General features: G+C 36.6%; 1 protein-coding gene across 1 annotated transcript in view; it reads left to right on the top strand.

The window, feature by feature from the left end:
* Positions 1-14,186, top strand: part of SHPRH (SNF2 histone linker PHD RING helicase, E3 ubiquitin protein ligase) — a 52,273-nt gene that overhangs the window by 21,088 nt on the left and 16,999 nt on the right. Inside the window, exons 14-20 of the mRNA XM_010131427.1 lie at positions 2,421-2,509; positions 4,140-4,229; positions 6,333-6,440; positions 7,372-7,514; positions 10,820-10,993; positions 11,315-11,377; positions 12,524-12,749. Coding sequence (XP_010129729.1) covers positions 2,421-2,509; positions 4,140-4,229; positions 6,333-6,440; positions 7,372-7,514; positions 10,820-10,993; positions 11,315-11,377; positions 12,524-12,749 — 893 coding nt within the window. The remainder of the gene's footprint in view (positions 1-2,420; positions 2,510-4,139; positions 4,230-6,332; positions 6,441-7,371; positions 7,515-10,819; positions 10,994-11,314; positions 11,378-12,523; positions 12,750-14,186) is intronic.

Below are 14,186 nucleotides of genomic sequence, written 5' to 3'. Positions count from 1 at the left end.
CTCTGCTGCTGCCTGCTGTACAGCTCTGTCAATGTAGATTTTTCTCTGAATTAGGAGTAAAAAAAGCTTCAAATGGGAAACAGAGATAGTTATATTAATCTTGAATGTCCCACTAAACAAAATAATAGTAAACTAAAATGAATCAGTCATGAATGTGGAAAAAGCCTCTTTGCCAAGTAAGAACTCTTCTAAAGTTGACAAGCTGCTTGGATTTTTCCAGCTCATGTCTTTCTTCAAACAGGAGAATGAGCAAACTGCCTGTTCTGTTACATTCAGATTCTCTAGTCTGTAGTTAAGTTTGAAATACTCTGTTATGATTGTAGGATGGAGATCAAGTTTTTCAGATAGAATGAAGTGCATTAAAAGATTTCTGTACAGGCTAAATACTTCTAAAATACGCTAGTAGCAAAAATTAAGTTTGGCGTTTTTTGAAAAGCAGCTTGATGAAAATTACATCTGGTGAGGAAAAGAAAAAGCAGGACAGAGGCAGAGTTCTGAGACAGGTCTATAATTCTCTTTTTTTTTCCCCCAGCATTAGTGTTACACTCAGTCTTCTTTACCATCAATGAGAAAGTGCACCTTCCATGGTTTTATTGTTAGTATAATTGAAATCTTGTATGTCTCATTGTTATTAGTCCAGATCTAATTGTTACAGGTGAAAAAAGAATAATAATCATATTTACTTGTTTCTACTGCTTGCCCTGCTTTTAAGTTCACTTTTCTACGGCCCTTCTGTGTCCTGAGGTCAGTGATTTCATACTGGTGGTGACAGTGCTATTACTAGTTGTCATCACCTGGAGTTTCTTATAAGAAGGAATAAAATATTTGTCAATGGTTTCTTCTTTCTCACTCAAGGACCAAATTAGGGCCATTTTTATGTTTGCTAGCCCACTTTTCCACCTTTCTGTTTCATCACTGGTCTACAGCTCCATGTTAACACCAAATTTAGTGTACGTGATGCCTTTTATGAATGTTACATACTATTTCTTTGTTCTCTTTGTTGCCCCTAAAACCAGTTTTGTCCAGCTCTAGGTCTGCATTTCTTTGACTGTGGGTGAGTTTTTTTTATAGCCATGGCTTCCTTATTCACTGCCAAGCCTGTGCACCATCTCTTAGCATCCCATGGCTGTACTCTACACTGCATCCTATAGCTTTACTTTTCAAGGCCTCTGCTATTGTTACTAGGCCTGTATTTCTCTCCACTACATCATTGTGTGAGTTGTGAATATCTCATTCTACATGGAATAACTGCTTATTACTGCTTATCTGTATAAAGCTGTGATTTTACCACACAAAGATAAAAAAAAAGTTAGGAAAAAAATCAGCCATAGACATCTAGTGAATTAGAGAAACTGCTGTCACAGCTCAGCCAAGTAAGAGGTCCAGGCAGGTCAAGAAAAATTCCAAGGAGGCCTGACAGGCATTGAGCTTGGGGCCTTGCAAATTCAGCACATAGCTTTTGGCCTGTTACTAGTAACGGCAATATTACATTGCAGGACTACACTCTTACAACTGTTTCAGTGTAAAAAGGCAATAAATCTTGTTGAAATAGGGTTGTTACACTTCCAGATATGTAGGAAGATGATTTTTGTTTTACTCATCTGTCTTTATACGTTTCATGTCCCCGTACTTCTTCATGTTTTAAGAGTCTTCTAGGACAATTACTGGCTAAGTAATTTTCTGTCAGTTGAGATAAGAAAATAAAAATGCACATTTTTTTCTGCTTTTCCTTATGCAACTTCAATTTTGTATTTCTTTTTTAATTTATATGATCTGTTTTCTGAGAAATGATTGTGATGTTAGCAGCTTACATTGGTAGTTACGCTCCCTGCATGTATTTAGTCATTTCTGCTTTTCTGAAGTATGACACAACTTTCATTGTTTTCACTGGAAGAGTGAATAATGTATTTGCAGTACAAATTCAGTAGTGCAGTCACTGATTTTTTTTTTTTAGTGCGACGTGAGTTTTTTGGACTTAGGCAACTGTGAATACATTTTTTAAGATCAAGAAGTCTACAGATCTTGCAGTCACAAAATATATGTAATTTGGAACCTGCTTTAGACATTTTTTTTTTTTAGTGCGACGTGAGTTTTTTGGACTTAGGCAACTGTGAATACATTTTTTAAGATCAAGAAGTCTACAGATCTTGCAGTCACAAAATATATGTAATTTGGAACCTGCTTTAGACTTTTTAAAATACAGTATTCTGTCTTTTACCAGTTTGGGTTTTTTGCGGCGGAGGGTGGGGAGTGACACAGTGTGAATAGGGAAGGCTTGCTTGAAGACAAGCAGGTATTGTACGGCCTCTGGGAAAATATCTTAGCATGTTACAAGTGATGGCTGGTCATGCCTACTTGTATATTTAAAAACCAACACAATATATGTATGTGTATGTTTGTGTTACTCTTTTTTAATTCAGGAGAATATACCTTGGCTGCAGAGCTGTACAGAGAAGTGTTACAATCATCTGAAGAGCACAAAGAAAAGCTCAAAACAGATTCCTTGCAAGTGAGTGAGCATTCAAATGTAAAGAGAAATAGTTAAGAACTGGAATACTTTAGATTTAATTTAACAGGTCAGTCTTTTCTTCCTCCTAGTGGTGTGCTGAATGACTTTAGGCCTGCTGTCATTATCACAATCTTTAGATAGGAATCTGTCCTATGACCTTCACCATTTCCTCTTACTTTTTTTTGAAAGCTACTGTATTTCTAAATACTTTTGCTTGTGAGTCTTCATGATATCCCAGAAGCAGTGTATGATCTCCACCTGCTGTTCTGCAGTAAACTTAACAAGCTGTGTATGTGACTGTGACTGCTCAGGTTAATGGTACTGGATGCTCAGTTTGCACTGAGAATGATATTAAAGTGCCAAATAATAGAGAATAATATAATTGTTGTATGGCAGAAGATGTTCTCTGAAAGGACATCAAAACATGAAAAAGAATCCAAGTGAATTTTCTCTTCAGGCAATATATTAATACATTTTGAGTACTATATTAAAAATACGAATGTATTTTCCTGATAAAAAAGCAATGGTTCTCTAAGTAACATCTTTACATTTCTTCAGGAAATATCAGTTCTAAAGGGACCAAAAAATATTAATGACAGATACTGTCTCTATCTTTTCTTTGCTTGCTTCACTAAGTTATTGTTTGATGATCATGCATGTCATCATCTGATGGCTCTGTTCTTCTTCTTCAATCCTTCCTTCTCCTTTTGTGACTTCACTTAGCATATCTACTTATTGTTAATGAAGCTGTTTTACTGGATTATGCAATCCAGTAAAGTTGTTTGTTTTTCCTCGAAATTTGCACTGCTCAATATTGCCTTTGTGTGATAAACCTCAGCTTCTGTTGAGTACTTCCCAAGTGTATAGGCTTAGCTCTCTAAGATAATGGCAAACCACTGCTGGCCAGAGCTCTTTAGTGGCTGAGATAGTAATAGAGCAACGGTGAAGTGATTCCAGGAGTTGAGAAGGGCACAAGTTTGTGATAGTGGAGGTTATTAGTATGGATTTGCGGGAGATAGATAGGCAAGCAGCATAAGATTAGGGCTCTGGTTTGGTATACATAGGGTGAACCTAGGGAAAAGGAATTGAGTTGCCTTATATTAACAGTCTTTATTTTCCCTAAACATAAACAAAAATGGCATGTTTTATTCAGTCATCTTGTATTTCAGAAAAGTGAAGAATACAAAAAAGATTGAAGCTCTTGGGAGCTGGTTTTTTCCTTGTATTTTATTTTGCTTTAGATAGGCTAAGTGAATTATCTCCTTACAATATTTTGAAAGATGTTTACAAAAGAATGTGCTCTGAGAGAAATAATTTGTTTTCCATAATATTCATTAGGAGGGTGAGTATGGGACAGAGTCTCATAACTTGGTATCATATTTGCCTGCTGATTTGTTTTTGAGGTGTTGAAGAAAGTCTCTTTAATGTTTTGTTTCCTACCTCAGTAAAACAGGGGAAAGAATGTTTATTTTCTTTATAAGATGCTTCCAGATTAACAGAGGGAAAAATAAAACTGATTTTAAATGAATGCTAATTTCTTTCTGTAAGCTTTCATTGCCGTTTGAGCTTTTCCTGTCACAGACATCGCAGTGTATTTTTTCATGATTGCTGTTGTCTTTGTGTAATTTAGAGACTTCATTCTACACACAATTTGATGGAATTGTTGGCAAAGCACCCAGGAATTCCCCCGACTTTGCGTGATAGCCGACTTGCGGAGGAGGTAAACATTATTCATTTCTATACAAACACATTTTGAAGAGCACCTTTTTATTTTTTAATCCTTGAGTATTTTCTCTAACTAAAGAAATAACACTGAATAGCTTTCAAGTTAACTGTGTACATTTCCTCTCAGGTTAGTAAAATTAAGAGTTAATGTGTGAGTTGAGAGCAGAAATGTCCAGTAAAACCCTGCTGTTCTGAATGCTTGGTGATCTCTATTATGATCTGAGCGTGTCTAATGGAAGTTTTACTGATTGTTATCTCTAAAATGTGATTTCCCCACCCTCACAATGTTCTTATGGAAATAACTTACGTGGATGTTACTGATAAAGAATGCATCCTCCTGATTTCTCTTGAGTGCTTTATTTCCTTATGTTTTCTTTTTCTCATTTTAACTGTAGATGGTCTTCTCTAGGTGAAGTTTATTTTTCTTGCATGCTTCCCCATCTCCTAGGAAATATGTCACTCTTATAGTGCCTAAATATCTAGTAAGGTTGACTGTCTTTGGCCAGATGAGCAGGTCACTGCCTGTTACTTTCTGTTCTTAAGCCTGTTTATATCCTTAATCTTAATTGGGGAAGTATCTGTTAAGATAGCTGGGATCACTGTTGCCCACTGGTTACTTCTAGTGGACATATGTAGCCCATTTGCAAAAGAACCTCATTATTGTGGCATCATTTGGATTGGAAGGGACCTTGGAACCTCTCTAGCTGAATCTCCCCCTCTGAACAGGGTCAAGGGGAGATGTAGCTCAGGGCTTTATACAATTGGGCTGTTAAAACCTACAAGGAAAGAAATTTTGCAACTTACCTGAGCAACCTGTTCCAATACTTCATAATCCTCATAGAGGGGAAAAAGAATGCACATACAGCCTCCCATTCCAATTTATGGCCATTGTGCCTTGTTCATTTGCCATGTACTTCAGTAAAGTGCCCAGTTCCCAGTTCTTGGTGATTTCTTTCGTGCTGCTGGAAGGCTGCTGTTCTGTACCTCTAAGCCTCTCTTCTTCAAACTGGACAAGCCCAGTTCTTTCAGTCTCTCCAGTTAGGTAGTGGTGATCAATATCTGTCTTATCATTTGGATATCTTTTGATATTTTATCACTTTTATGTAACCTCTGTGCATAGATAGCATTTTTTTCCTGAGCCTTGTTCTCTTAAATATTTAAAGAAGTTTCTACCCACCATTATAGAAATACTCTCCATTTTTTTTACTGAACTGTAGCAATTTATCATCTTATCCTGATACTATTGTAAAGAGGAGTATGAGAAAATTTTGTGTTTTGCTTATAAATGTGAAGCAGAGATTGTTTTTCATAGCTATCCTTTACCAGTAGCTCATCCAAATACCTGAGAGTCCTGTCCGCTCCTGGTAAACTGAGCTCAATCTGTAACAATAATATAATTCTCTTGATAGTAGCAAACAAAAAGACAGACTTAAACATGCCCTAAAATGCACAAAATAATGATATCTAGTAAAGTCAGAATGCAATAATGAAAGATACATATGTGTGTGCATGGTCCTTGTAAGAAATGTAAGTTCGTTATTCACCAGTATTAAAAATATCAAATAAACTGGTACTGATTATATTGTAGGTATCTACATACCAGGAGAGGGTTTCACTGTCTGAAGTAATTTTGGTGAAAGTAAAATTTGGTGAAGTAATTTTGATTCACCTAAAAATAATGAAATTTGAACCTTTATTATTATTTTATGGATAAGTTTTATATGTAGGTAAGTTAAATCGTTCTGTTCTCAGATTGTTCAAGGATTTTTTAATATTTGCTTATTCAAGACAATATATTTTAATGTACAGAGAAGTAAGAATTATGAGTTAAAATCCAGTTCCTTTTTGTAATGCAGTGTTGTCTGGGCTTGTCCAAAAGCCAGATTGCATAGTTAGCATCTTTGTAGTCAAACTTGTCTTCTCCAGTGTTTTCTGGGCTTGCTAATAAGTGCTAATAAATATTGCTTACAAATGAAAGTGGGTAGCACATAGGTAGCCAACCATTTTAAAACATTGTGGTAGCTGGGGAGTTCTTACATTTTCAATTATTTCTCATAGATAAGATTTGTGCATAATTTAAGTTCTTATTTCCATAAAGGCAGAACAACTTCGACAGCATTATATGAGTAAATCCAATGCAGAAGTTGCAGAAGCTCATCAGGCCTTACAGCCAGTTCTTCAGACCATTCGGGAGCTCCAGAGAAAGGCAGGTACCTTTTACATATTTAGTGTCTGAATTTTGAAATGTTTTTATCTGTTTATCTCTAACAGTTCTGAAGGTCTGTTGTGCACAGTCACAGAGCCCCAAAACATATTGCATGTAACCACATAAAGAGGCTCACAGTAACTGATGAACAGATGACTAAAATCAGAGGTACGTGGTGGGATGATTCTAGGAAGGTTTAACGCCATACTTGATTTTTGTATTAACTGTGCTTACCTGTAATTTAGGTAAATAAGTTACAGGTTTTGGCCTTGAAACCTTTCTGCAATGTATCAGATGGTATGTCAGTTACTTTCAAAGCAACTTGTTCTTTGACATGCATTTAGGTATTGCGCTTGAGGCTTAATTGTATTTAGTCAATATTGCAGTTCTGGTTTCTCAGAAAGGTGCAAATCCTGAACAAATTGACAAAGGCCTGAGTTGAAATGCTGCGAGTCACTTGCATAATAGTAAAGAAATAATAAAGAAACGGGGGCAAATGGCACACGAGGATGTAAATTTCTGCATCTTCTTTCACGTTTTAAAACTACAAGGTCACTTCAGTGTTGCTCTATTAATTTCACAGAGACCTTGCTTTCTCTAATGAAATGATCCTTCTCCTTTTGAGAAAGAAAGAGGAAATTTTGAGATGACAATCTCTATGTGGCCTTGGTGAATCTAACTCTACTGAGGCAATTTGAAGGTGTGAAAGCAGATGGGCATGTAGAAAATTCCTTAATCATTCACTGATTTAGTATTCACTAAAACAGGAAGGGGAATTTTTTTTTAAAGCATATTCTTATAATCTATTTTCCATGGAGTTTACCTGTCTGTGTTTGAGTGTGGCCTGAAGAGCAGTATAAGTCTCTGCTGCAATGAGTATATTCAGTTGTTTGTTCAATGTTCACAGATAAATTTGTTCTTTTGCATACAGATACATTCAGGTTCTCCTTGGTGGTTGGACGTCATCCAGACAGCAATACAGTATGCCATCGATGAGGAGCTTGTTCAACGTGTGCAAAATGAAATAACCTGCAACTACAAACAGCAGACTAATAAACTCTCCATGGCAGAGAAGTAAGTAGCTAAAATAGGTTAATGAATTGAGTTAATTTTGGGGCAGTTAAGTCTGCTCAAGTTTTTTTACCAGTTTACGCTAACAGTTCCAATTAAATAGCAGGCATTTTTGCTTCAGAGCATCTGGGCTGTAATTAAGTTTCAAAAACAGTTGCCCAAAAAGTGTAACTAGCTAGAAGGCTTCAAAAGAAAAGCAGGGGAATTACAGTTTTCTCCTAGACAAGCACTCTTTTAAATGTTTCTTTGTATTATCTAGTGTGGTTTTACAGTCTTCTGTATTCATGCAACTACGGAGCAGGAAAGATTCAAAGTTTATTGGATTAAAAATGAGTAACCTCTAGAAGAAATTGACTTGCTTAAACAGGAAATAGACAGTATCAGAAAATCTTTGGTTCAACACCATAAAATAGCATCACTGTTTTTTCTGAGCAAAGAATTTTGGTTTGGTTTCATGTTAGAAACAACAGTACTACTGTTATTTGTGTGTAATTACAGAATAATGGATTGGAAAGGACATCTGGAGGTCACCTACACCAGCCCTTAGCTTATAGATCCAGGCACATGCTCAGAGATTCAGCCTGATCAGGTTGCAGAGGGATTTGCCCTGTTACGTTCAGGGTATCTCTGAGGAGGGAGAGGTCATAGCCTCTCTGTGAAACCTGTTCCAATATTTGACCCACTTAGAAGGTTTTTTACTTTTTTTTTTTTCCCCCTTACCATCTAGTTAATATTTCCTGTGTTGCATCTTGTCTTTGTCTTTTGTCCTTTCACCATGCACCTTTGAGAAGTTTGGCTCCATCTTCTCTGTACCTTCCAGTTAGATGTAGAAAGCAGTAAGGTCTCCCCTAAGTGAGCTCATTTTAAGACTGAATAAGCCCTTTTCTTCCAGCCTCCTCTTGTAAGTTCATCACAGAAAAGGGAGGCATAGGAAGGAGAGTGCTCTCATGGTTTAAATTCAGCCAGTTTTCTCAGACACATGAACAATTCTTCTGCTCTTAAATAAAGTCCTTCTGAATCATGTTTTAGTTAAATACAATTTTTTCTATATATATATTAAATATGTATCTGTAGATGTATATAAATACATATACATATAAATATCTAATGTAGATATTATATGTGTGTAATATCTAATACATCTACAGAAAGTGTGTCTGTGTATATAAATTGAAGTATTTATGCACAGAATTTAATTAAATACGTAAAGACATATCCCCTGTTCTCGTAGTCCTAAAAGATGGCAATTCCTTGCCCTTGCTTGAAAGTAAGATCTTTTACTTTTTGGTACTTAACGTAATTCTATTGAATAATCTAAATAAAACCACAAAACTTTACCTCTTCTTTATTCCAAACTCAGAATTCTGCTGACAAGGAAGAAGGAAATTCTGTCTGTTCAAAATGGATATTGGGGCCATCCAGCTGGAAAGTACCTTTGCAGAAAAGGATTGTGGGAGCCATCTATGTGCCCTTGTGGCAAAGATGGCTAATGGTATCTTGGACTGCATTAGAAAACATGGCCAGCAGGTTGAAGGTGGTGATCCTTTCTGTCTACTTAGTGCTGGTGAGGCCACACCTGGAATACTCTGTGTCTGGTTCTGGGTTCTCCTGTATAAGAGAGACATGGATGTGCTAGAGAGAGTCCAGCAAAGGACCAAGGAGATGATGAAAGGACTGGAGCATCTGTAGTATAAGTAGAGGTTGAGAGAGCTGGGACTGTTCAGCACTTTGCAGGGGGATCTTCTCAGTCTGTATAAATATCTAGAGCAAAGGTGAAAAAAGATGAAGCCAGGCTTTTTTTAGCTGTGCTTAGTGACAGCACACAAGACAGCGGGCACAAAGTGAAATACAGGGGGTTCCCTCTGAATATCAGGAAACGCTTTTTTACTGTGAAGGTGACTGAGCACCGGCATGGATTACCCAGATACTCAAAAGCTCTCTGGGCATGGTCCTGGGAAACCAGCTTAGGTGACCCTGATTCAGGAGAGGTGTTTGACAAGTAAGTGTCCAGAGGCTCTTTGCAATCTCAATCAGTCTGAGTCTGGATGTGAACGTTTCATGGTTAAGTGTTATTTGAGAATGATAGCACCTCATTCTAGTCAAAACAAATTTGAGGAAGGCATTGTTTGCCTGAGCTCATGCACCTTTGCGTCTATCTATATGCTTGCCCATGTCATACAGATAAAAGTTTATTTCCTCCCCCTCCCACTCCCACCCCCCCACTTGAAATTAGCTATTTAGTAAGTATATTTTTAAATTGTTACTAGTTACAGGTTGTATAACTTTGTGACTCAACTGTTTGTTTTATAAAATAAGCATAAACCTTTTAGTTTCTAATTTACTTCAGCATCTGCAATAATGTCTGTCTTATGAAGTGTTACTGGTCAATGGTGGAAGCAACAAATGCTAATCTGTGTTTGTTTATTAGAGGTGGTTAATCCAGAGTATAGTGTGATAGAGTATAGTGATTTTTATAAATCTGGAATATTTGGCAACTGATAGTATTATCAACAGACTTGTGATTGCAATTTACATGTATTTTCAGACTACCTGGTTAGGCAAACTTGTCTATTTTATTTTAAAATATATATTGCTTAAGTAGGTCATATGAAATGCCACGCTTTAGTAGTGTTGTTAAAGCTGTGCTTTTCTCGCTGCACGTTACAAAAGGGATGTATTCGATCAAACATTCCACATGTGTTAGAACCACCGTCTTGTAATACGCTGTCTTGTACATGAATGCCAGACCTTGTATGAATGGTGCACTCTGCTCACAGGAAAAACACTATATGGGAAGTGCTTGACTGGTCTGCATGTTCCCACTCCAATCAAGAAAGACAGCTGGGTTTAGGAAAATAGTTCACTGTCATGTCCGTTTAATAATTTGAACTTTGAAAGCTAACTTGCAAAATACAGTATATTTTTGTGATGGGTGCATGTGAATTGCTGAGTGCATTGAAAATCAGTTTGGCCAATAGATCCAAATAAGGCTGTAAGTATGTGCAGTAGTTTAGTAGACTTGTGTTGTGGATCAGAATGTTGCAGATTGGTTTGACTGCTAATATTAGGTCGCACCTCTCAAGTCTTGGAGAGTCTTTCTATTTTGCAGATACCAAGCATCGTCTCAGGGGATACAATGGAATGATTTCTAACAGCATTACGTGTAGTAGTTACAAGTCATTGCTTGTGATGTGAACTTCTGTGTTGTCGTGGATTGCCATTGAGCTGTTTCTCTCTTCTTCAAAATAGTGAATTAAGTTTGGACTTGGTGACTCAGTGTGCATTTAGTTCCTTTTTCTTTAAATCAGATTCCGTGACTGCAGGGGCCTTCAATACCTGCTCACAAACCAGCTGGAGGAAGTGAAGAAGTTCCAGAAGACTGTAAGAGAAGCAGTGAAAAACTTAGAGGGACCTCCCTCTAAGCAGGTTATAGAGGCTGCCACTATCTGCCATTTGCGACCTGTTAGACTTCCACTTAACAAGTATGTCTTGAAAATAGAAAATATACTTTAGAAGTGTATAACTAAATTTCCCTTTATTTTAAATAAAAAGAGATTAAAGTCCTTATTCTGTACACAGGGTTCGTATGTACACAGGTATCACAGATCCATTTGTTAGAACCATGATCTTTGGCTTTTATTCTTACAAAAGCTTTTCCTGTCAGTTATTGTATCAAGTGTATGTAAGACTGTTAAATTGTTCTTTTTTAAGGACTTTGTGTGATTTTTATATGTTGGAATATGGAATTACAGGAATGTTTCTGATGAAATTCTGAGTGTTTCTTTTTTCGATCTGTATTGCAGCTGTGTCTTTTGTAAGGCTGATGAGTTGTTCACAGAATATGAGTCGAAGCTCTTTTCTCAAACGTAAGTTCATAGCTTTATAAGCTCCTCACTGTAAAAAAAAAAAAGTGAAAGTTGGATTGGTTTATATTTTCTGCTCTAAGTTTTCTGAAATAGTTTTATGAATAAATTACAGCAACTTCTTGGTAGTGGCCTTGAGAGCTCATTAGTCAGGTTTAATTTTCAATGTAAATTTAATTTGAAAAAACTGTGTACAAGGAACAAATACATACCACTTTTTCTTGAGCTGCCATAATATGACCATACATTTGAAATGAAGTGTTGAAGTGTTTGAGAAGTTTGAGTATAAATACAAGTATGCTAATTAAATGTGTATTCTGGTTTCTGCAAATATTTATTTGCAGATCAGTTGTGAGTGGTATAACACCATACTTGTTCATAGATTTTTTTTTTTTCTTAATTCTGTGTGTAACAAAATTTGACTAAAACTACAACAAGAAAGGAGTTTTCAGACAAATGCAATGGTGAGCTGAAAGAAGGATTGCACCAACACATGGTGTGAGAGAAGTATGCATAGCGGACAGTGCTGAGAGGTGTAGATTATGGCCCTCTGCATGATTTCTCTGACTTTTATCTCTCGTATCCCTCACAATATCAAAATTGGATTAAAAAATCCTGAGGTCACTGAGGAAACATTTTGAAAAGTCACTACCGGTGGGAGTTCTGTTACCTGGTGACAAAATCATTAGGTAATGTTAGTGTGTTTCTGAATTTTCATTATTTGTCAAGGAGGGAACTGGGAGGCTGTAGTGTTCTTAAATAGTGCAATACACAGCAAATTTGCATCAGAGTTTAACTGCAACTTCTGCTGATTTAAAAAGTCAGAATTGCATTTTTTTTTAAATTAATGTGCCCTTAATCATTAATAACTACTGAAAGATAGTTAAGATGTGTAAGCCTTTACAAAAGCTGTTGATGATTTTGAGCTGACAAAATGGCCTGTATAGTGATTTCATTGCTGGTGCTGAGGTCACTGTGTTCGAAGCAAGCTTTTGGGATGTCAAGTAATGAGCCAGCTCGTTACATTTGTTTGGTTTGCTTTATCCTTTAATCAAATATTAAAAAGCTGAAGTATATAGTGAATAATTAGAAATGGATGTGGGAGTACAAAATCAGTGGTAACTATAATGTGTGGTTTGTTTTTTTAAGTGTTAAAGGCCAAATGGCAATATTTGAGGAGATGATAGAAGATGAAGAAGGGCTTGTCGATGACCGTTTGCCCACCACAAGTAGAGGACTGTGGGCAACCAGTGAAACTGAACGTGCCTTGAAAGCTATTCTCTCCTTTGCCAAAGCTCACAGAATGGATGTCAAGCTAACTGAAGAAGGCAGCATATTTCTGGAACTCTTTGAAGCGTGGAAAAAGGAATATAAGGTACAGTGAGTGAGTTAGTACATTGAATGTAATAAAGACAAATTTAAACTGAATGTTTAATACAACAAATCAAAGTTGTATTCCTGAAATTAGGGTTTGCCTGAACAAAGCTTTTTCACACTGCTTTTTACAGAGTTTGATTTCAAATGATTTATGCATGGTTTAAGAGTTTGTAAAAGCTGCACTGGCTTCTGAGTGAATTAGTAAACAATCTGATTGCATCTATTAAGATGGTGTACAGATATAATTAAATGTGTTTGTTTAGTTAAGTCAGCTTGTAGCAAGAGTCAGCAAATCGAACATTTGTCCATTTTGTAATTCAGTGTACCTTCAGTCTTGTGCTAGCTACACATGTCCTTTCACTATTGCTTTGTTTTCTGAATATTGTTTACTGCACAATATAACTTGAAATAATTAGACTTTCTGTGCTTGGATCAGAGAACTACTGTGGCTTTTTTTATGCCTCCATGTGTGCCTGGGTTTCCTTGCAGTGAATTCATACCAGTGATGGAAAAGGGGAAAGAGCTGTTGCATACAAGGGTCTCATCCTGTCTCACAGCTTAGGCGTAATCCAAGTGTGTTTTCTCTTGAATGCTTTTCCTTCTCATTTTTGTTAACATAAACTTCAGCTTCTGTATAACACACTTGGTGTACACTAGTGCCACGTTTATTAACTCTCTCGTATGCTTTTTTTTGTGGTCTGACATTCCTATTCCCTGAAGGGCTCTTGCCTCTGTAATCTTTCTCCCAGGCCTTCTGTTTCATGATTCTAGGAAATTGTTGCTTAATTTGCTTTTTCCTAGGAGTTTTTTAAAAAGCAAAGAGAATTCTTGCAGAAGTACACTATCCAAGAATTTGAATCTTTGTTATTAGCTTTAGTCCATAGAAGAAGAGAAAATAACTCTGGAGAGTGATTTACTTTATGTATCTTAGATTAACTAATGGGATTTCGTCTGTATTTGTTTTTCAGCAAATCTGGTTACTGATCACCTACTTTCCTCAAATTGGTAGCGCTCCTTAGGAATGAAACAATCTGGAGCTGCCTTAAAAAAATTACTAGGTTACAGTGTAACACAGTGCAAAACCCTTTTAAACAAAACATCTCAATCAGCATTTAGGTATCCAATAGTTAAAGTTTTTAAACACTTAATAAAGTTGTGTTACTCTCTGTCACTTGCTTATGGTGCCAAAATGCTGACTGGAGATTCTCACGCTTCGTTGATTTCTGTCCTTGGCTTATAGCAGTTCACAAAAGAACATAAGGTAACCGGTTCCCCAGACATTGCTGTGTGTTGGGGGTTTTCTGCTGCAAGAAGGGAACACAGTCTCTTCATGTCCATTCACTTCAGGAAACAAAAGGTGGGACTTGTATGCCAATGAGAATGAAAATAGTGCTGTTATGATCGCATCTGTTGTGACTTGGAAATACTGTTCAGT

The sequence above is a fragment of the Buceros rhinoceros genome, unplaced genomic scaffold (assembly GCF_000710305.1).
Source record: "Buceros rhinoceros silvestris isolate BGI_N320 unplaced genomic scaffold, ASM71030v1 scaffold5542, whole genome shotgun sequence".
NCBI lineage: Eukaryota > Metazoa > Chordata > Aves > Bucerotiformes > Bucerotidae > Buceros > Buceros rhinoceros.
The sequence above is the reverse complement of the archived record's forward strand: the minus strand, read 5'-3'. Positions and strand labels throughout refer to the sequence as shown.